General features: G+C 48.1%; 1 protein-coding gene across 1 annotated transcript in view; it reads left to right on the top strand.

The window, feature by feature from the left end:
- The window catches only part of TMEM145 (transmembrane protein 145), a 31,490-nt gene extending 18,770 nt beyond the window's left edge, over positions 1-12,720 (top strand). The window contains exons 11-15 of the mRNA XM_056846891.1: positions 1,461-1,554; positions 4,446-4,618; positions 8,755-8,875; positions 10,269-10,472; positions 12,338-12,720. Coding sequence (XP_056702869.1) covers positions 1,461-1,554; positions 4,446-4,618; positions 8,755-8,875; positions 10,269-10,472; positions 12,338-12,559 — 814 coding nt within the window. The 3' untranslated portion in view covers positions 12,560-12,720. The remainder of the gene's footprint in view (positions 1-1,460; positions 1,555-4,445; positions 4,619-8,754; positions 8,876-10,268; positions 10,473-12,337) is intronic.
- Positions 12,721-15,268: the final 2,548 nt, after the last annotated feature.

Raw genomic sequence — 15,268 nt, forward strand, 5'->3', positions numbered from 1 at the left:
CAAAGGCACGTTTGCTGGTAGCAAAATTCCATTCGGAACTCTGCAAGGTGATAGAGCCAATTTAATGTGGAGAGTTGGGCAGGGAAAGGGTTAAGGACTCCCCTTGGGTACTTCTCCACTTTTAACAGTCCTTTCTCCAAAACTGTTTTCAAAAATGGGGTCAGTGCTCCGTTATATGTGTATCGTTAGCACAAGAAGCGCCTTTGGCAAGCGGGAGATGGCAGGGCTAAGAGGATTATATTTTGTACTGTATAGCTGGAAACTTGCTGCGACCGCAAGACTATTGATAGGATTATGACCAAAGTGTGGTAGGATTTCAGCCATGATGGGAGAGAGAGATGCTTATGAGATGCAGGATTTTGTAGACAGATGACGAATGCACAACTTTTCCTCGTCTGCCGAATATACCACTTCTAGCAGTGCTTTTACAAACCAAATCCATCTTGAACTGTGGACTAAACATAGCTTCTAAAATGCAAAACTCTGTGGGTTATACCCACAGCCCCTCTGCCTTGGTCATGGCCACTAAATGGTAACCCGAGTAGAAAGACTTCACAGCTTTTCTTGAGGTTGTGGAGGACCAGCCCTTTCATAAATCTCCAGTGGAACTAAATCCCTTATCTGCAGAGCAGTCACTGGTTGTGTTTCTCTGTGTGCCACTGGGTGCACGGAAGACATTTTCAGCATTATAACAGAAACGGCAGAGAGACAATCCCTTTGATGGGGCATTCTTATTTCTAGATAAGGGAGAGGTCAGATTTGGCTGCAAAAGAGCTTTAGCCGGCAGGGATTTTGCAGAGAATGGTGGATGGGATGAGAAATGGAACCGCTGGGTTTGCACCTGGGATTGTGAGGTGCCGGAATGTTGTTTATTTGAATGACATGAGGGCAGACAATGGGAAGGATACTGGAGATTGTTGGGTTACAGTTGAGGGTGTGAGGGAGTGTACGTTGGTTGCATGGGACGTGTTTCAGGCTGTTTGGGAGAAAGGGTCGCATCCTATGATTCTCTTCTGCCACTGGATCCTGTGACTCTCTTACGGCGTCTTCCACTAAATCTTCCACTAAGTCTTCCTTCATTGGAAAAATGTCATTCTCTGTCGGAGAATGACTTTTCATTTCCTCCGCCAGTGGATGCCTTTCTTTGTCGGAGAAAAATCTCGCTCTGTTGGAAGAAGACTTGGCAGTACACAGAATTTGACCCAAAGTGTAGAGCAGGGGTGTCAAACATAAGGCCTGCGGGCTGGATCTGGCCCCTTGAGAGCGCTTATCCCGCCCGCGAGCAACTGAGGCATCCGCACCCCCCCCACTCTCAATTTGGGCTGGCCCAACCAAGTGACATTTATATTTGGTTATTTATGTTTTGTTATGTTGAGTTTGGCACCCCTGGTGTAGAGGAAAGACGATGGGAGGTTCACAGTTTGCCCTCCAGTCCTGGCTCACAGCGTCCTGTTTTTCAGGGGTCGGATCAGCCACACGGGTTCAATCAAGCTCTCGGTGTACATGACCCTCTACACAATCACACATGTTGTACTTTTCATCTATGAGGCGGAGGTGAGTACTTTCCCCTGCAACTCCTGGTTTTTTGGACCTTTTGGAGATCTCTGTCTCCTTCCATTCTTCCGTGATTTTCTTATACTAGCGAGATTTCAGTTTGGAAGATCAGGGACTTCCGCTTCTAATTATTTATTTATTGAGAAGACGTGTCGGTTGCCTCTCAATATCTGCTGGAGATGGCTTACAACATCAATCCAACCCAAGTGTACAGTAAAAACCAATAAAACAATCCTGATTACCATCCCAAGATCCCAAGATCAAGATCACACAAGGTTGGAAGAGACCACAAGGGCCATCCAGTCCAACCCCCTGCCATGCAGGATCCCACAATCAAAGCACTCCCAACAGATGGCCATCCAGCCTCTGCTTAAAGACCTCCAAAGACAGGGACACCACCACCCTTCGAGACAGCGCATTCCACCGTTGAACAGCCCTCACTGTCAGGAAGTTCTTCCTAATGTTTAGGTGGAATTGCTTTTCTCTTAGTTTAAATCCATTACTCCGTGTCCTAGTCTCTGCAGCAACTGAGAACAAGCTAGTTCCCTCGTCAACACGGCATCCCTTCAAATTTTTAAACATGGCTATCATGTCACCCCTTAACCTTCTCTTCTCCAGACTAAACAAATCCAGCTCCTTAAATCTCTCCTCATAGGGCATAGATTCCAGACCTTTGACCATTCTGGTCGCCCTCCTCTGGACATGCTCCAATTTGTCAACATCCTTCTTAAATTGTGGAGCCCAAAACTGGACACAGTATTCCAAGTGTGGTCTGACCAATGCAGAATACAGTGGTAGTATTACTTCCTTTGAACTAGACACAATACTTCTGTTGATGCAGCCCAGAATTGCATTGGCTTTCTTAGCCGCCATATTACACCGTTGACTCATGTTTAGTTTGTGGTCCACTAAGACTCCCAGATCTCTTTCACATGTATGGTGTCAAGCCAACTATCTCACCTGTGCCTTATGTTGTTTCTGCCTAGGTGAAATACCTTACACTTCTCCCTATTGAAATCCATTTTATTGCTTATGGCCCAGCTCTCCAGTCTATCAAGGTCATTCTGAACTCTGACCCTGTCCTCTGGGGTATTAACTATTCCTCCCAACTTGGTGTCATCTGCAAATTTGATTATCATGTCCTCTATTCCATCATCCAAGTCATTTATAAAAATATTAAATAGTACCGGTTATGATCCCTCCATGGTAGGGAGGGCTCATAATCAAGCTTTCCAGAGAAGATTCCACTGGGACATTTGCAGGGCTTGACCGCAAAGCATCTGCTCAGCCTTTCCAGGATCACCCCCCAAACAATTGCCATCTAAATGAGGAATTGCATATTGTTGTGGTGACTGTGTGTTTTGCAGGTCGTGGTGGTGGTGGGGGGAGGAATTTGTTGCCGGGAGGGTTTGCTTAGCCATGCATTCAGAGGCCCTTCTTCTTGCTGGTTTTGCTTCAGCCAGGTCTACATCTGGGCCAGCAGAAAAAACATTACAACTGCATGTGTGTTTGGGGGATCCTGCGGAGGAAATTGGAGGATGAGAGAAGGGCTAAGCCCCCTTTCCCCACCTGCTGATGCTCTGCTGCAAATTGAAATGCCCACTCCCCTCCCCCCTGCACTTGCCTTATGAGGAAACCGTGGAATTGGGAACCTTGCCTTTTTCTTGGAACACATCATTTCACCCTAAGTGACAAACTGTCCTTGATTGAATGCAATTCTGCAGTCCCTGTTGTCTCTGAGAAGGAATCAAGGAATTGGCCATTCACTGCCTCTTTTTTTAAAAAGTATGTCCTTGTTCTTGGGCTGTGGAATGGTATGGTATAGCCCAATCATGGAAGCTCAACAGGGTCGGTATTTGGATGGGAGATCGCCAAGGAAAGCTCTGCAGAGGAAGGCAATGGCAAACCCACCTCTGCTTCTCCCTTGCCTTGAAACGCCCTTGCTGGGGTCCCCATCCGTTGGTTGTGACTTGACGGTACATCCATGCATGTCCTGATTCTGCTTCCCCAAATCCTTAAGAATGTAAGAAGAACCCTGCTGGATCAGACCAGTGGTCCAGCATCCTGCCTCACACAGTGGCCAACCCGTTTTTCTGGAGGGCAGCAAGAGGGGATAGAGGCCATGTCCTTCCCCTGATGTTGCCTCCTGGCACGGGGATTCAGAGGTTTGCTGCTTCTGAATGTGGAGGTTCCCTTTATTCACCATGACTAAAGGCCACTAATTGACTTATCCACCATGAATCCATCTAATCCATTTCTTATGAAGTTCTCTTATCAATGGAATAGAAGAGGAGGAGGAGGAGTTGGTTTTTATATGCCGACTTTCTCTGCCTTTTGAGGAGAATCAAACCGGCGTATAGTCTCCTTCCCTTCCTCTCCCCACAGCAGGCACATTGTGAGGTAGGTGGGGCTGAGAGAGCTTAAAAGAACTGTGACTAGCCCAGGGTCGCCCAGCTGGCTTCATGTGTAGGAGTGAGGAAACCAACCCGGCTCTCCAGATTAGAGTCCACTGCTTATGTGGAGGAGTGGGGAATCAAACTCGGTTCTCCAGATTAGAGTCTGCCGCTCCTAACAATTACACCACGTTGGCTGGTGTCCTCACCTTCCCCTCCCTTTGTAGTTCATTCATGCACAGCAGATGAGACAGTGTAGCCTCTTCCTCCTTTAGGGACTACAAAAAGGTCAAGCTCTGGGAGGGCTTCCCATTTACTAGCTCTCCTCTTCCCTGGGACACTGCAGGGGAGATGTTCATCCTCTCTAACCATGGAGTGTTGTGCTTCTGCACCCTGACCCCTGAATAGCCTGTGGCATTTTTTGGTTGAGGGTTGCAGTTACCTTGAATCGCTCCTTCCCTGACCCGCTCACCCACTTCCTTCCCTTTTGGGGCTCAGTTCTTTGACCAGGCGCAGGTGCTGTACACGTACGAGTCGCCAGCCGGGTACGGCCTGATCGCTTTGCAGTTTGTGGCCTACATCTGGTTCTGCTATGCCATCCTGATCACACTCAAGCAGTTCCCAGAGAAGCAACCCTTCTATGTACCCTTCTTTGCTGCCTACACCCTGTGGTGAGTGAATTCCAAGAGAGTTATGGGGCAGGAGGGAGGGAAGGCGGCATGGTTCAGCCTGGTCTCGTCAATCTCAGAAGCTAAGGGTTGGCACTTGGACAGACCACCAAGGAAGGCTTTGCTGGGGAAGGCAACGGTAAACCCACTTCTGCTTCTCACTGGCCTCGAAAGCCCCTTGCTGGGGTTGCCATGAATTGGTTGTAACTTGATGCACTTACATACGAAATGGGGTAGGAAAGCCTCCAGTGCTGGCATGGGGACTCCGATGGGCACATGAAGCTGCCTTGTACTGAATCAGACCATCCGTCCATCAAGGTTAGGATTGTCTAGAAGAAGAAGAGTTTTATATATTTATTTTCTCTACCTTTTAAGGAGAATCAGACCGGCTTACACACTCCTTCCCTTCCTCTCCCCTTAATAGACACCCTGTGAGGTTAGATGGGGCTGAGAAAGTTCCAAGAGAACTGTGACTAGCCCAAGGTCACCCAGCAGGCTTCATGTGTAGGAATGGGGAAACCAACCCTGTTCACCAGATGAGAGTCCATCACTCTTATCCACTACACCACGCTGTCTGCTCAGATTGGCAGCCAATGGCAAGCCACAGACATTCTACCACTGAACCACAGCCCCTCCTCAAACATAAATGAAGCTGCCTTGTAATGAATCAAACCATCGGTCCCTTAAGGTCAATATTGTCTACTCTGACTGGAAGCTACTCTCCAGGGTCTCAGGCTGAAGTCTTTCACATCACCTCCTACCTGATCCTTTTAACTGGAGATGCCAGGGCTTGAACCTGGGACCCTCTGCATGCCAAGCAGATGCTGTGCCACTGGGCCACGGCCCCTGCCTTTGCCCCCTTGCCTCTCAGAGTATTCTATCTCAAATGGTGCCCGAACGGCCATATGTCAGTGCCCTTTTAATCATCCTGGCTTGTATATTTTCACAGGGAGAGCAGCCATCTGCTCCTTTCTTTTGGTGCAGCCTCAGAATGTTTCTGAACTTAGCCCGGCCGCACCTTGAGAAGTCTGGTGGGGAATGGGCTGGCTCATGTACCAACTGGGAAGTTTCCCGATGTGCTGCTGTGCCACCTGGTGGATAGCTGATGGCCAGGAGCAGGTGGGCTCAGACCCAAGAGGCTGTAACAACGATGTAGTGGCGGTATAGGGGGAAACGGCAGGCAGGGAAATGGGCCTGAGCTGAGTATCCCCTGCCGAAGTACCAGCGCTGCATGTGGTCCACTTGGGGCTCATCTTGTTCCTGCGCTATTTTAACTACCCATTCTGCCCCTGAACATAAGAACATAAGAAAAGCCCTGCTGGATCAGACCAAGGTCCATCAGGTCCAGCAGTGTGTTCACATAGTGGCCAACCAGGTGCCTCTAGGAAGCCCCTAAACAAGACGACTGCAGCAGCATTATCCAGAGACTCCTCTGAGACTGTAGAAAATAGGTATGCATCATGACTAGTAGCCATGGATAGCCCTATCCTCCATGAACATGTCCCTCTCCTCTATGAACTAGTCCACTCCCCTCTTAAAGCCTTTCAAGTTGGCAGCCATCACCACATCCTGGGGCAGGGAGTTCCACAATTTAACTATGTGTTGTGTGAAGAAATACTTCCTTTTATCTGTTTTGAATCTCTCACCCTCCAGCTTCAGCAGACGATCTCGCGTTCTGGTATTATGAGAGAGGGAGAAAAGCTTCTCCCTGTCCACTCTCTCCATACCATGCATAATTTTATAGACCTCTATCACGTCTCCCTTAAACTGCCTTCTTTCTAAGCTAAACAACTCTAAGCGTTTTAAACCACTCCTTGTTACACCTCCTCTACTCCATCTTATGGTTCAGGGAAGGGCTGTTACTCAGTGGTAGAAGGCAGAAGCTCCCAGGTTCAGTTCCCAGTAACGCCAGCTAAAATGATCTGGTAGAAAGTAATTAGGTAACTAGAGAAGGTTCTTAAGTGTAAGAATGTGTCACTGGCAAGCAAGATCATGTTAATTCTTGCCATAGTGTTCCTCATTACTATGTATGGGTGTGAAAGCTGGACAATAAAGAAAGCTGACAGGAAGAAAGTTTGAAATGTGGTGTTGGAGGAGAGTGTTACAGATACCGTGGCCTGCCCAAAAAACAAATCAGTGGGTTCTAGATCAAATCAAGCCTGAATTGACCCTAGAAGCTAAAATGACTAAACTGAGGCTGTCGTATTTTGGTCACGTCATGAGACGACAAGAGTCACTGGAAAAGACAATCATGCTGGGAAAAGTTGAAGATAGCCACCTGGTGGAAAATTGCTTCCTGACCCCAAAGTGGTGATCGGCATTACCCTGGGCATGTAAGAAAGGGCCACGAGAGCCAAACACTGAACACAACTCTTCCTGCCCTCCCTCTCATGGTCTGTCTAAGTTCACAGAATCAGCATTGCTGACAGATGGCCATGTAGCCTCTGTTTTAGAACCTCCAAAGAAGGAGAGCCCATCACCTCCCGAGGAAGCCTGTTCCACTAAGGAACATGGATCAACTCTATAAAGGCCCTCAGTTTGCAAGACCTGAGCAAGACTGTTTTGGAGGACACTGATTCCTATGGTCGCCCTGAGTCGGAAGCCACTTGGCGGCACTTAACACATAGCAACACAGAAGGTGGTGGAAAAGACCCTGAAGAGCCACTGTTGGTCAGAGTAGACAAGGCTGACCTCGATAGACCGAAGATAGTGCAGCTTCCTGTGTGTTCTTAGAACTCTTGTAAAAACCCCAGCCTGCAGTTTGTAAGACTTGCTAGGGCTCAATAGTATATTTTTCTTTGTGTGTCTCCCCCTCCCCCACAAACACACCTTTATTTGGGGGTTTTCCCCTTTAGCACATGTAGTCTGAAGAAGAGTTCTAACGAACTTGAAAGTTTGTTCAATCTGTGATGCTTTGGTCGTTCCTACCCTTCTGCTATTTGTGCGGGGGGGGAGGTAGTTGTTAATTTCTTGCATTGGGCAGGGGGTTGGACTAGATGACCCTGGTGGTCCCTTCCCGCTCTATGATTCTATGACTCTCCCCCACCCCCCAATCGACCAACATGACAGTTTTTTATCTCCTTGAAAACCTCTGTCTTGTCCCTTTAGCCCAGGTATGGCTAAGGAATGTGGTTAACAATCATAACTGCTCTGTCTCAATCAACTGTTCAATTACCAGAACAAATTTTCCTAATAGTCTAATGGATGACTTGGCCACAATAGACAGAAAGAGATTGGAAGAAGGAGGGCGAGGACCTGAGGTACTAGTATAATACAATGAAGCTGAATTAACGCGTGCCACCTTAAAGCCCTTTGGAGTCTTTTTCCTGTGGTTGGAAAGGCAAATTTTGGGCTTCTGCTCTGTGAACAGCAGGCAGTTTACAACGTGCTTAGGTCAGATTTCTGTATTGATCGTGGGCCATGCAGGGAGGTGGATTCAGCCTTCTTTGTGCCTTACAGGGCACCTGTGATTTTTGGTCCTGGAAGGTGCAGCATTTGGCCCAATGGAAGCTACATCTCCTAGGGGAGGAAAAGCTGAGTGGCTGTAGAAGCTGCTCTTCAAAATATAATATACACCAGGGGTCCCCAACCTTTTTGAGCCTGTGGGCGCCTTTGGAATTCTGTCACAGTGTGGTGGGCGCAGCCACAAAACAGATGCTGCAGAATGGCTTCCCGCCAGAGGCAGCTACAAAATGGCTGCCACGGCTTACCTTCAGTCACGCAATAAATATCCCTGTGCTGTGGTGGCAGCTGCTGCCAAAGCCACGTTTTTTAAAAAAAATCTGAACAGCCAATCAAAACCCCAATGGCCAATCAGAAGCCTTGCTGGGCAAAAGCCCCACCTGGCCCCGCCTACTTTCTAAAAACACTTGGTGGGCGCCAGGAAAGATGTCAGCAGGCGCTGTGGTGCCCACAGGCACTATATTGGGAACTCCTGATATACATCAACAGGGGACGGAGATGGTGTCTGGGTAGCCGGGGAGGGCAGTAGCTGAATAAGGAAAGAGGCAAGGGGGGAGTGGTCGGTCTACCCCCAGGAAATGAAAGTAGGGAAGTTTGCGTTGTGTTAGTGAAAGGAGGCGAGTGCACCTGCGGGGAGGGCCTCTTGTGTGTCAAGACAGCTGTCTTTTCTTTTGCAGGTTCTTTGCGGTTCCTGTGACAGCACTTATTGCCAACTTTGGCATCCCCAAGTGGGCGCGGGAGAAAATCGTCAATGGCATCCAACTGGGTATCCACTTGTATGCCCACACAGTCTTCCTGGTAAGGATTCCTGCCACCCTCCTTATTCTTTCATTCATTCATTTATTTATTTAGGCCATTTTTGTGCCCACCTCCCCAGGAACCCACTTGGGGTGACTTCCGAAATAAAAGCAGTGAAAACTAAACATTAAAAGAGATTAATTAAAAGCCAGCATTAAAAACAAACGACATTTTTCCTGTTATCACACACTTTACTCTCCTAGTCAGAGGTCCCTTAGAAATGCAAGGAGGTGCATTCTGTCTCTCATTGTCTCAACTTTACTTCTCCACACGACCTCTAGATTCACTTTTCTAACCCTCAGATGCCACCCAAAACCAATATTTTATGTTATCATTAGAGTGAATCCTTGATGGATCCCTTTTTTATAAACCAGTTGTTTGGAAGTCCTAATTTGAGGGGTTGGGATTGAGTGGGAGTTAGGGAAAAGAAGCCCCAGTGGCTATGAATAGTTTACCTTTGAACTCGAGTGTTTACAAATATTGGCATGTGATAAAGTCTATTGTCTGTGGCCGAAGGCCATCACAATCCACCATACAAAACATTAATATAACATTAAAATAACTTTAAAACAGTCTGACCCACAAGAAACTAGTATTTAAATATGCTAAGTTCCCTGATTAAAAACAGCTTTAGCTCCTATTTTCTTAGCTGCTAAACAAAGCAAAGAGTGACACTTTGTAGGAAACATCAGGATTGGCATCTGATAGGAGAAAGAGCAGCTTCTCTGGATCTGGAGGAAGATTTAGGCCCTTTAGAAACGCTCTGGGAAATTTAAGTCTGGGCTCTGTGTAAAGAGGACAGAATAAGGTGTAATGAGTTAGGTCCTCTGGAGCGGCTCCACAAATACAAAAGCGAGAGGCCCATGGTGTTCGGGAGTAACGTCCAGCTATCCAAGCTGTTGGCATGGTTTGAAACCAGAGGGAGGTTTTACAAATATGTGTTTTACATGTGCTGTCCAATGCAGCCCCACAAGTGTGAAAGCAAGAAAATTTTTAAAAATGTGAAAGCAAGAAACTTTTATTTTAAAAAAAGAGAAACGGCAAAGGAGGTCAAAAGAATCCAGTAGAGAAATGCCCCACCTGATCCCACCTACTTTCTAAAAACACTTGGTGGGCACCAGGAAAGGTGTTAGTGGGCACTGTGGTGCCCTCGGGCATCATGTTGGGGACCCTGCTGTAGAGTCGTTTGCAGATGATAATGTGTGTTTTCAAACGCATCTCTCCAAGTATGAGAGCAAATTTTTTTTAAAAAGAAACAGCAAAGGAGAGTCAAAGCCTGCGGGGCATAGAGTGAGAAAGAGGAAGGAGGGATCTTCTTAGCGGGAAGTGTACTCAGCAAACCTCACATTTCCTTTATCCAGCTGCCGGCCTGATACTTTTCTCGTTCCCTCAGATTATGACCCGCCCCTCGGCAGCCAATAAGAACTTCCCTTACCACGTGCGGACATCACAGATTGGGATTGTAGAGGAGGCAGCTGCCGGGGCCAAGTTCCCCCACCACGTGTACGGCAACGTGACTTTCATCAGCGACTCGGTGCCAAACTTCACAGAGCTCTTCTCCATCCCCCAGAGCACAGGGAGCAGCAGCACCAGCAATGTGAGCCCTTCGGGGTCAAAGGTGGCTCTGGGTTTCCCCTTCCGCTTTGGACCCCAGCTTCACTCTCCCGTTGCTTGTGTCAGAGTCTGCGACACCCCAGAGAGAAGAGGGCTGTTCTCCTCCCTGGATGTAGCGCTTTCTAAAGGGAGGCCTGGCACACGGGCAAGCTGTATAAATGCACTGCTGTGCCCAGAGTGGGCCTTTGGGAGGCACACATGGTGCTTTCACACTAGATTCTGCTCCTTGTCAATGGTATACCGAAGAGCAGCAGTGCCTCCTGAGCAGTGTGGTGTAGTGGATAGCGTGGTGTAGTGAGACAGAGTGGTGGATTACAATCCTTCCTACTTCTGCCATGGAAGCTTGCTGGGTGATCTTGGCCCCGTCTCAGCCTGGCCTACCTCACAGGGTTGTTGTGAGAGAATGAAGAAGGGGAACAATGTTCTAAAAGCTACTCTGAATGCCAACAAAGGAGAAAAGCAGGATATAAATAAGTAAATGCAAAGTTACATCCTTCTAACCCCTGTAACTTCAGTAGACTTAATAGGGTATAAGTAGGGTTGTCAGCTCCTGCTTGGGAAATACCTGGAGATTTGGGGGGGGTGGAGCCTGGGGAGGGCGGGGTTTGAAAAGGGGAGGGACTTCAATGCCATAGGGTCCAATTGCCCAAGCGGCCATTTTTTCCCAGGAGAACTTATCTCTGTCGCCTGGAGGTCAGTTGTAATAGCAGGAGATCTCCAACCACCACCTGGAGCTTGGCAACCCTAGGTGTAAGTCTGCTTAGGATCTTTGAGCCACCATGTGTGGTCATGGCTCCCCGTGCTTGCCTTACAAACCCCACTTTTCTTACAGTTGATTACATTTTCTTGACAGGGCTCCAGGGCTCTTCACTTACTGCTTCCCTCTCTGCCTTCCCCTGTGCAAACCTTCTCCCCCCCACCATCCCTTCCCAGCTGCCCAAATGTGTAGATAACCAAGCCCCAGAGGACCAGGATGAGCTGATTCATGCCTTCCCTCTTCCACTTGGACGGGCCTGCACAGCTTGTGAGCCCTCTGTGCGGATTGCAGTCCACCAGCCATGCGTTTTAGCCAGATGTTGCTAGCTCTTCTTGTCCAGGAGCACCTTGAAACAGGGGTGTCAATCATAAGGCCCATAGGCCAGATCCGGCCCCTGGAGAGCTCTTATCCGGCTTCCGAGCCAGCCGAGGCAGCCACCCTCCCAGACTCACCAGCCAAGGCAGGCCACCTCCCCCAGTCCCGATTTGGGCTGGTGAGGCCCGGCCCGACAAAGTGACATTTATGTCATATCTGGCCCTAGTTCCAATGAGTTTGACACCCCTGCCTTAAAAACAAAAATTTCCAGGGAATAAGCTTTTGTGAGTCAAAGCTCACTTTGCCGGATACAAATAAGAATGAAGATCCATCAGCTCTTATATCCAGGTCAGAAGGTGAGAGGTGTTACAAAGAAAGCTCTTCTTTTTAACACCCCTCCCATCTTTTGACCTAGATATAAGGGCTGACGGTTCTTCATTCTCATCTGTCTCTGACAAAGCAAACTTTGCTACACAAAAGCTTATACTGTTGATCCTTTAAGGTGCTCCTGGACTCAGATTTTGTTCTGCTGCTACTGAGTAACCTGAAATGTACTGATTTCTCCGCGGGCCCTCATACATGTTTGGCGGGTCACGTTTGGCTTGCACATGGCTCACAAGCTGTACAGGTCTGGCCTAAAGCCTTGGCACTTCTAAGCCTCTGCTTGCCCAGCTTGGTTTGTGTGGGTGGGAGAGATGAAGAAAGGTGGTAGTTTGGGGTTTTTCTTTTCTGTTGCCAGCGCTGACTGGGTGTTCTGTTTCCATTCCCCCATCCAGCCACGCAAACAAGTGGAGGAGACGTCATCTGCGGACCGTACCCTGACCCCCAGCTGCGTGGTTACCACCTCCGAGCTCAGCGGGGCCCCCATGCTGTTGAAACCCTCCACAGGGAGCGAGAGCCAGCCACCCCCCTATCAGCTGCATGCACCCCAACTCCACCAGCACAACGGCTACACCGAATATTTTAGCATGCACACAACTGGTGCTCGGCCTGTGTAGGGGTCTCTTGATTTCTTTTGTGGCTTCCCTGCTTCCCATCCCGGGTTTCTCCTCCAATACCCCCATTTTTTCCCTAGCTTCCTCTGTTCCCTCTTATGTCCTGACATATCAGACAGGCTATTCTGTTCCAGTTCTCCCTGAAATAGTACAGAACCGCCTCTTTCTTGAGAATGCAGAGAAGCCGTATATCAAGAGACTGGGCCCTTCTTCTTTTACAACCTCCCTCCCCACTTAATGACAGAGGGAGAGAATCCCCACCTAGCTAGTTATGTAAAGGACGCCCCGTACGATAGAGCTCTTGTCTTTTTGCATGGGACAGTCTTAAGCTCTTGGCTTTGGGGCTAGCTCCGGGAGCGGGAAAGCCAGGGACTGGATGAACATGGGAAGTGGTTCTGTTTCATCTCTCCCCAGCAGATAGGGGGTGGGCTTCCCCCCCCCCCATCCTTGCTTCAGTCAGAGACAGGCCTGGTTCTTGGCTGCCGTTTCCCTGTAGTGAATGTGACCCGAAGGAAGGCCTTCAGAACCTCCACTGTGGATGAACAATCCTCCTGTTTGAATGCAGATGGGACAAGGAGAGAATGCAGACCCCAGATTGGCCTTGTAAAATGTAGACCTTTTAAAACTGTGTCCCAGGTTTTTCTGTAACATCCTCTGGCCTATGATGGCAGCGCCTCCCTGGATTTCCCCCTACTCCTCTTGCCCTGACCCCTTGGGTGACGGCATCACCCTGGCCCCTTCCCATGATGGTGCTGTGGATACTTTTCCCTGATGACGGTGATTTTCTGATATCCACCATAGTGTGTTTTTTGCCAAAATAAAGAGGATTCTTGTGTTTCTATCTCATTGGGAAAGCATGTCTCTTCTGGGGAACAAACAAGCTAGAGAGAAGGAAAGGATACCAGGGCGGGGAAGATGTTAGTTATCTTTTGTGCACCTGATAAAATAGGCTGTTAACCACAGACACCTGGCCTGGGCAAGAGAAATATGTTGTGAATCTGAGTGGGTAGAATGGCAGCCCAACATCGTGACTCAATAAACCTCCTGTCTGGTTGTGTGCCACGGGGTGTGAGTGTGTGTGTGTGTGTCAGATACTTGGCAGTCACAATATAGGAACTAGGCTACATTTGGTTCAGTGGGGCCTGACCCAAGTTTTGGAGACCTGCTCTTGTTCCCAATAATTACTCCTACAGGGAATGGAGAAACATCCAGCCACGCACGTGACTAACACACACACACTTAAATTGATCACCTCTATAGAAAACCTATTAAGGCATCCAGGTCTAGAACAAGCTCATTAAACCCCATTTATTCCCACAGGCCTGCATAGCTGCAAGTGAACAGCGTCTAGAGCAGGGGGTGCCTGTTCCTGCTGCTACTGGTAGCTGCTGCTGGGAAAACTCCTGGGAAGCAGGTTATTGGAGATAAATAGAAACATGTTGGTTGAGACTCCGGGCACTGATTTCTCCCATTTACCAGCGGAGCTCCTAATCATTTTTGCATTGAATCCCATTGATTTGTACAGCTCAACCAGATTCTCTCATAGTTGTCAAGCTTCCTACCCAGCACTGTATGTTAGAGAAGTGAATGTGACAGAGACATCCTGTTGGTTTGCATAAGGGTGGAACTGGAGTGGGTTCTTTGGTAGAGGAGTGGGACGGGAGGGGGAAAGGCACGGTTATTAATGAGAGAGTAAAGTGGGAAAGCATATTTATTTTTCTTTTTAATGTATTCTGCTTTCTGCCCTTCCGGCCTGCAAAGTTGGGTACCCAAAAGGTTGGGTGAAATAAGGCCTGAGGGCCTTCTTTCATGTGGTTTTAGACTATCAACCATGTATCTGTTGCCATATGGGCTTGTTTTTAATATATGTAGAAGCACTTTATAATAAATATATTTCATTATTTTATTTAGGTCTTGTTTCACCCAACCTTTTGGGTACCCAAATTTGTTTTTAGGTTGGGTATTTTCTCCCTCTGTTTTGTCCAACTTGCCCACAAAACAGCTAACAACAATGAAATATAAAACCATTTAAAACAATAAAGCGAAATCTAAAGGTCCAACAGACTAGAAAACCAAGTTTTTTTTTTTTTTTTTTACTAATCTATGATGCTGGGGGGCGTGTAGCTCTCCAGATGTACATTTCCCCTTCAAAAAGCAGCTGCCAAAGGGGCCCCTACTAGGATGGCACTGGAGAAAGGGGAGGTTAACTGTCACCCTCCACCATGTCACTGATTGTAAAGCCCCCCCCCCAAAAAAAAACTCAAGAGGGAGAAGAGGAAGGTATTTGTAGTGGATCCTTGGTGCCTCAAGTGTTTTGCCTCTAAAGTGCCAGGGGGAGGGGGGGAGGCCATCTTGCACAGGTGCCTGAAGTCCAGGTGTGGAGCAGTCTTTCCCGGTGAGTTTGAAATGTTCATCTTTGACGCTTTGAGGAACAGTATATGAGTACTCTGCAAGTTACCACCCCCCACCCCACTCAGCGGGTTCCAGGCTGAGTTTATTCATGTGAGTAAAAGATGGTGGATGGGATTAGTTAGTACATATTTGTGAGGAATGCTTTCTCCAGCATCCACGTAAGTACGGTAAAATGATTCCAGCATTTCGGAAAAGGCGAAGGAAGCCCTGGGCAAGGGTGCAGCTTTTTGCGCCTCATCTGTGTCTTGTTTAAATTGGGCCTCAGCCCATATGTTTCAAGGGGCAACTGTGTTACAGCAG

The sequence above is a fragment of the Euleptes europaea genome, chromosome 3 (genome assembly GCF_029931775.1).
Source record: "Euleptes europaea isolate rEulEur1 chromosome 3, rEulEur1.hap1, whole genome shotgun sequence".
In the NCBI taxonomy this organism is placed as follows: domain Eukaryota; kingdom Metazoa; phylum Chordata; class Lepidosauria; order Squamata; family Sphaerodactylidae; genus Euleptes; species Euleptes europaea.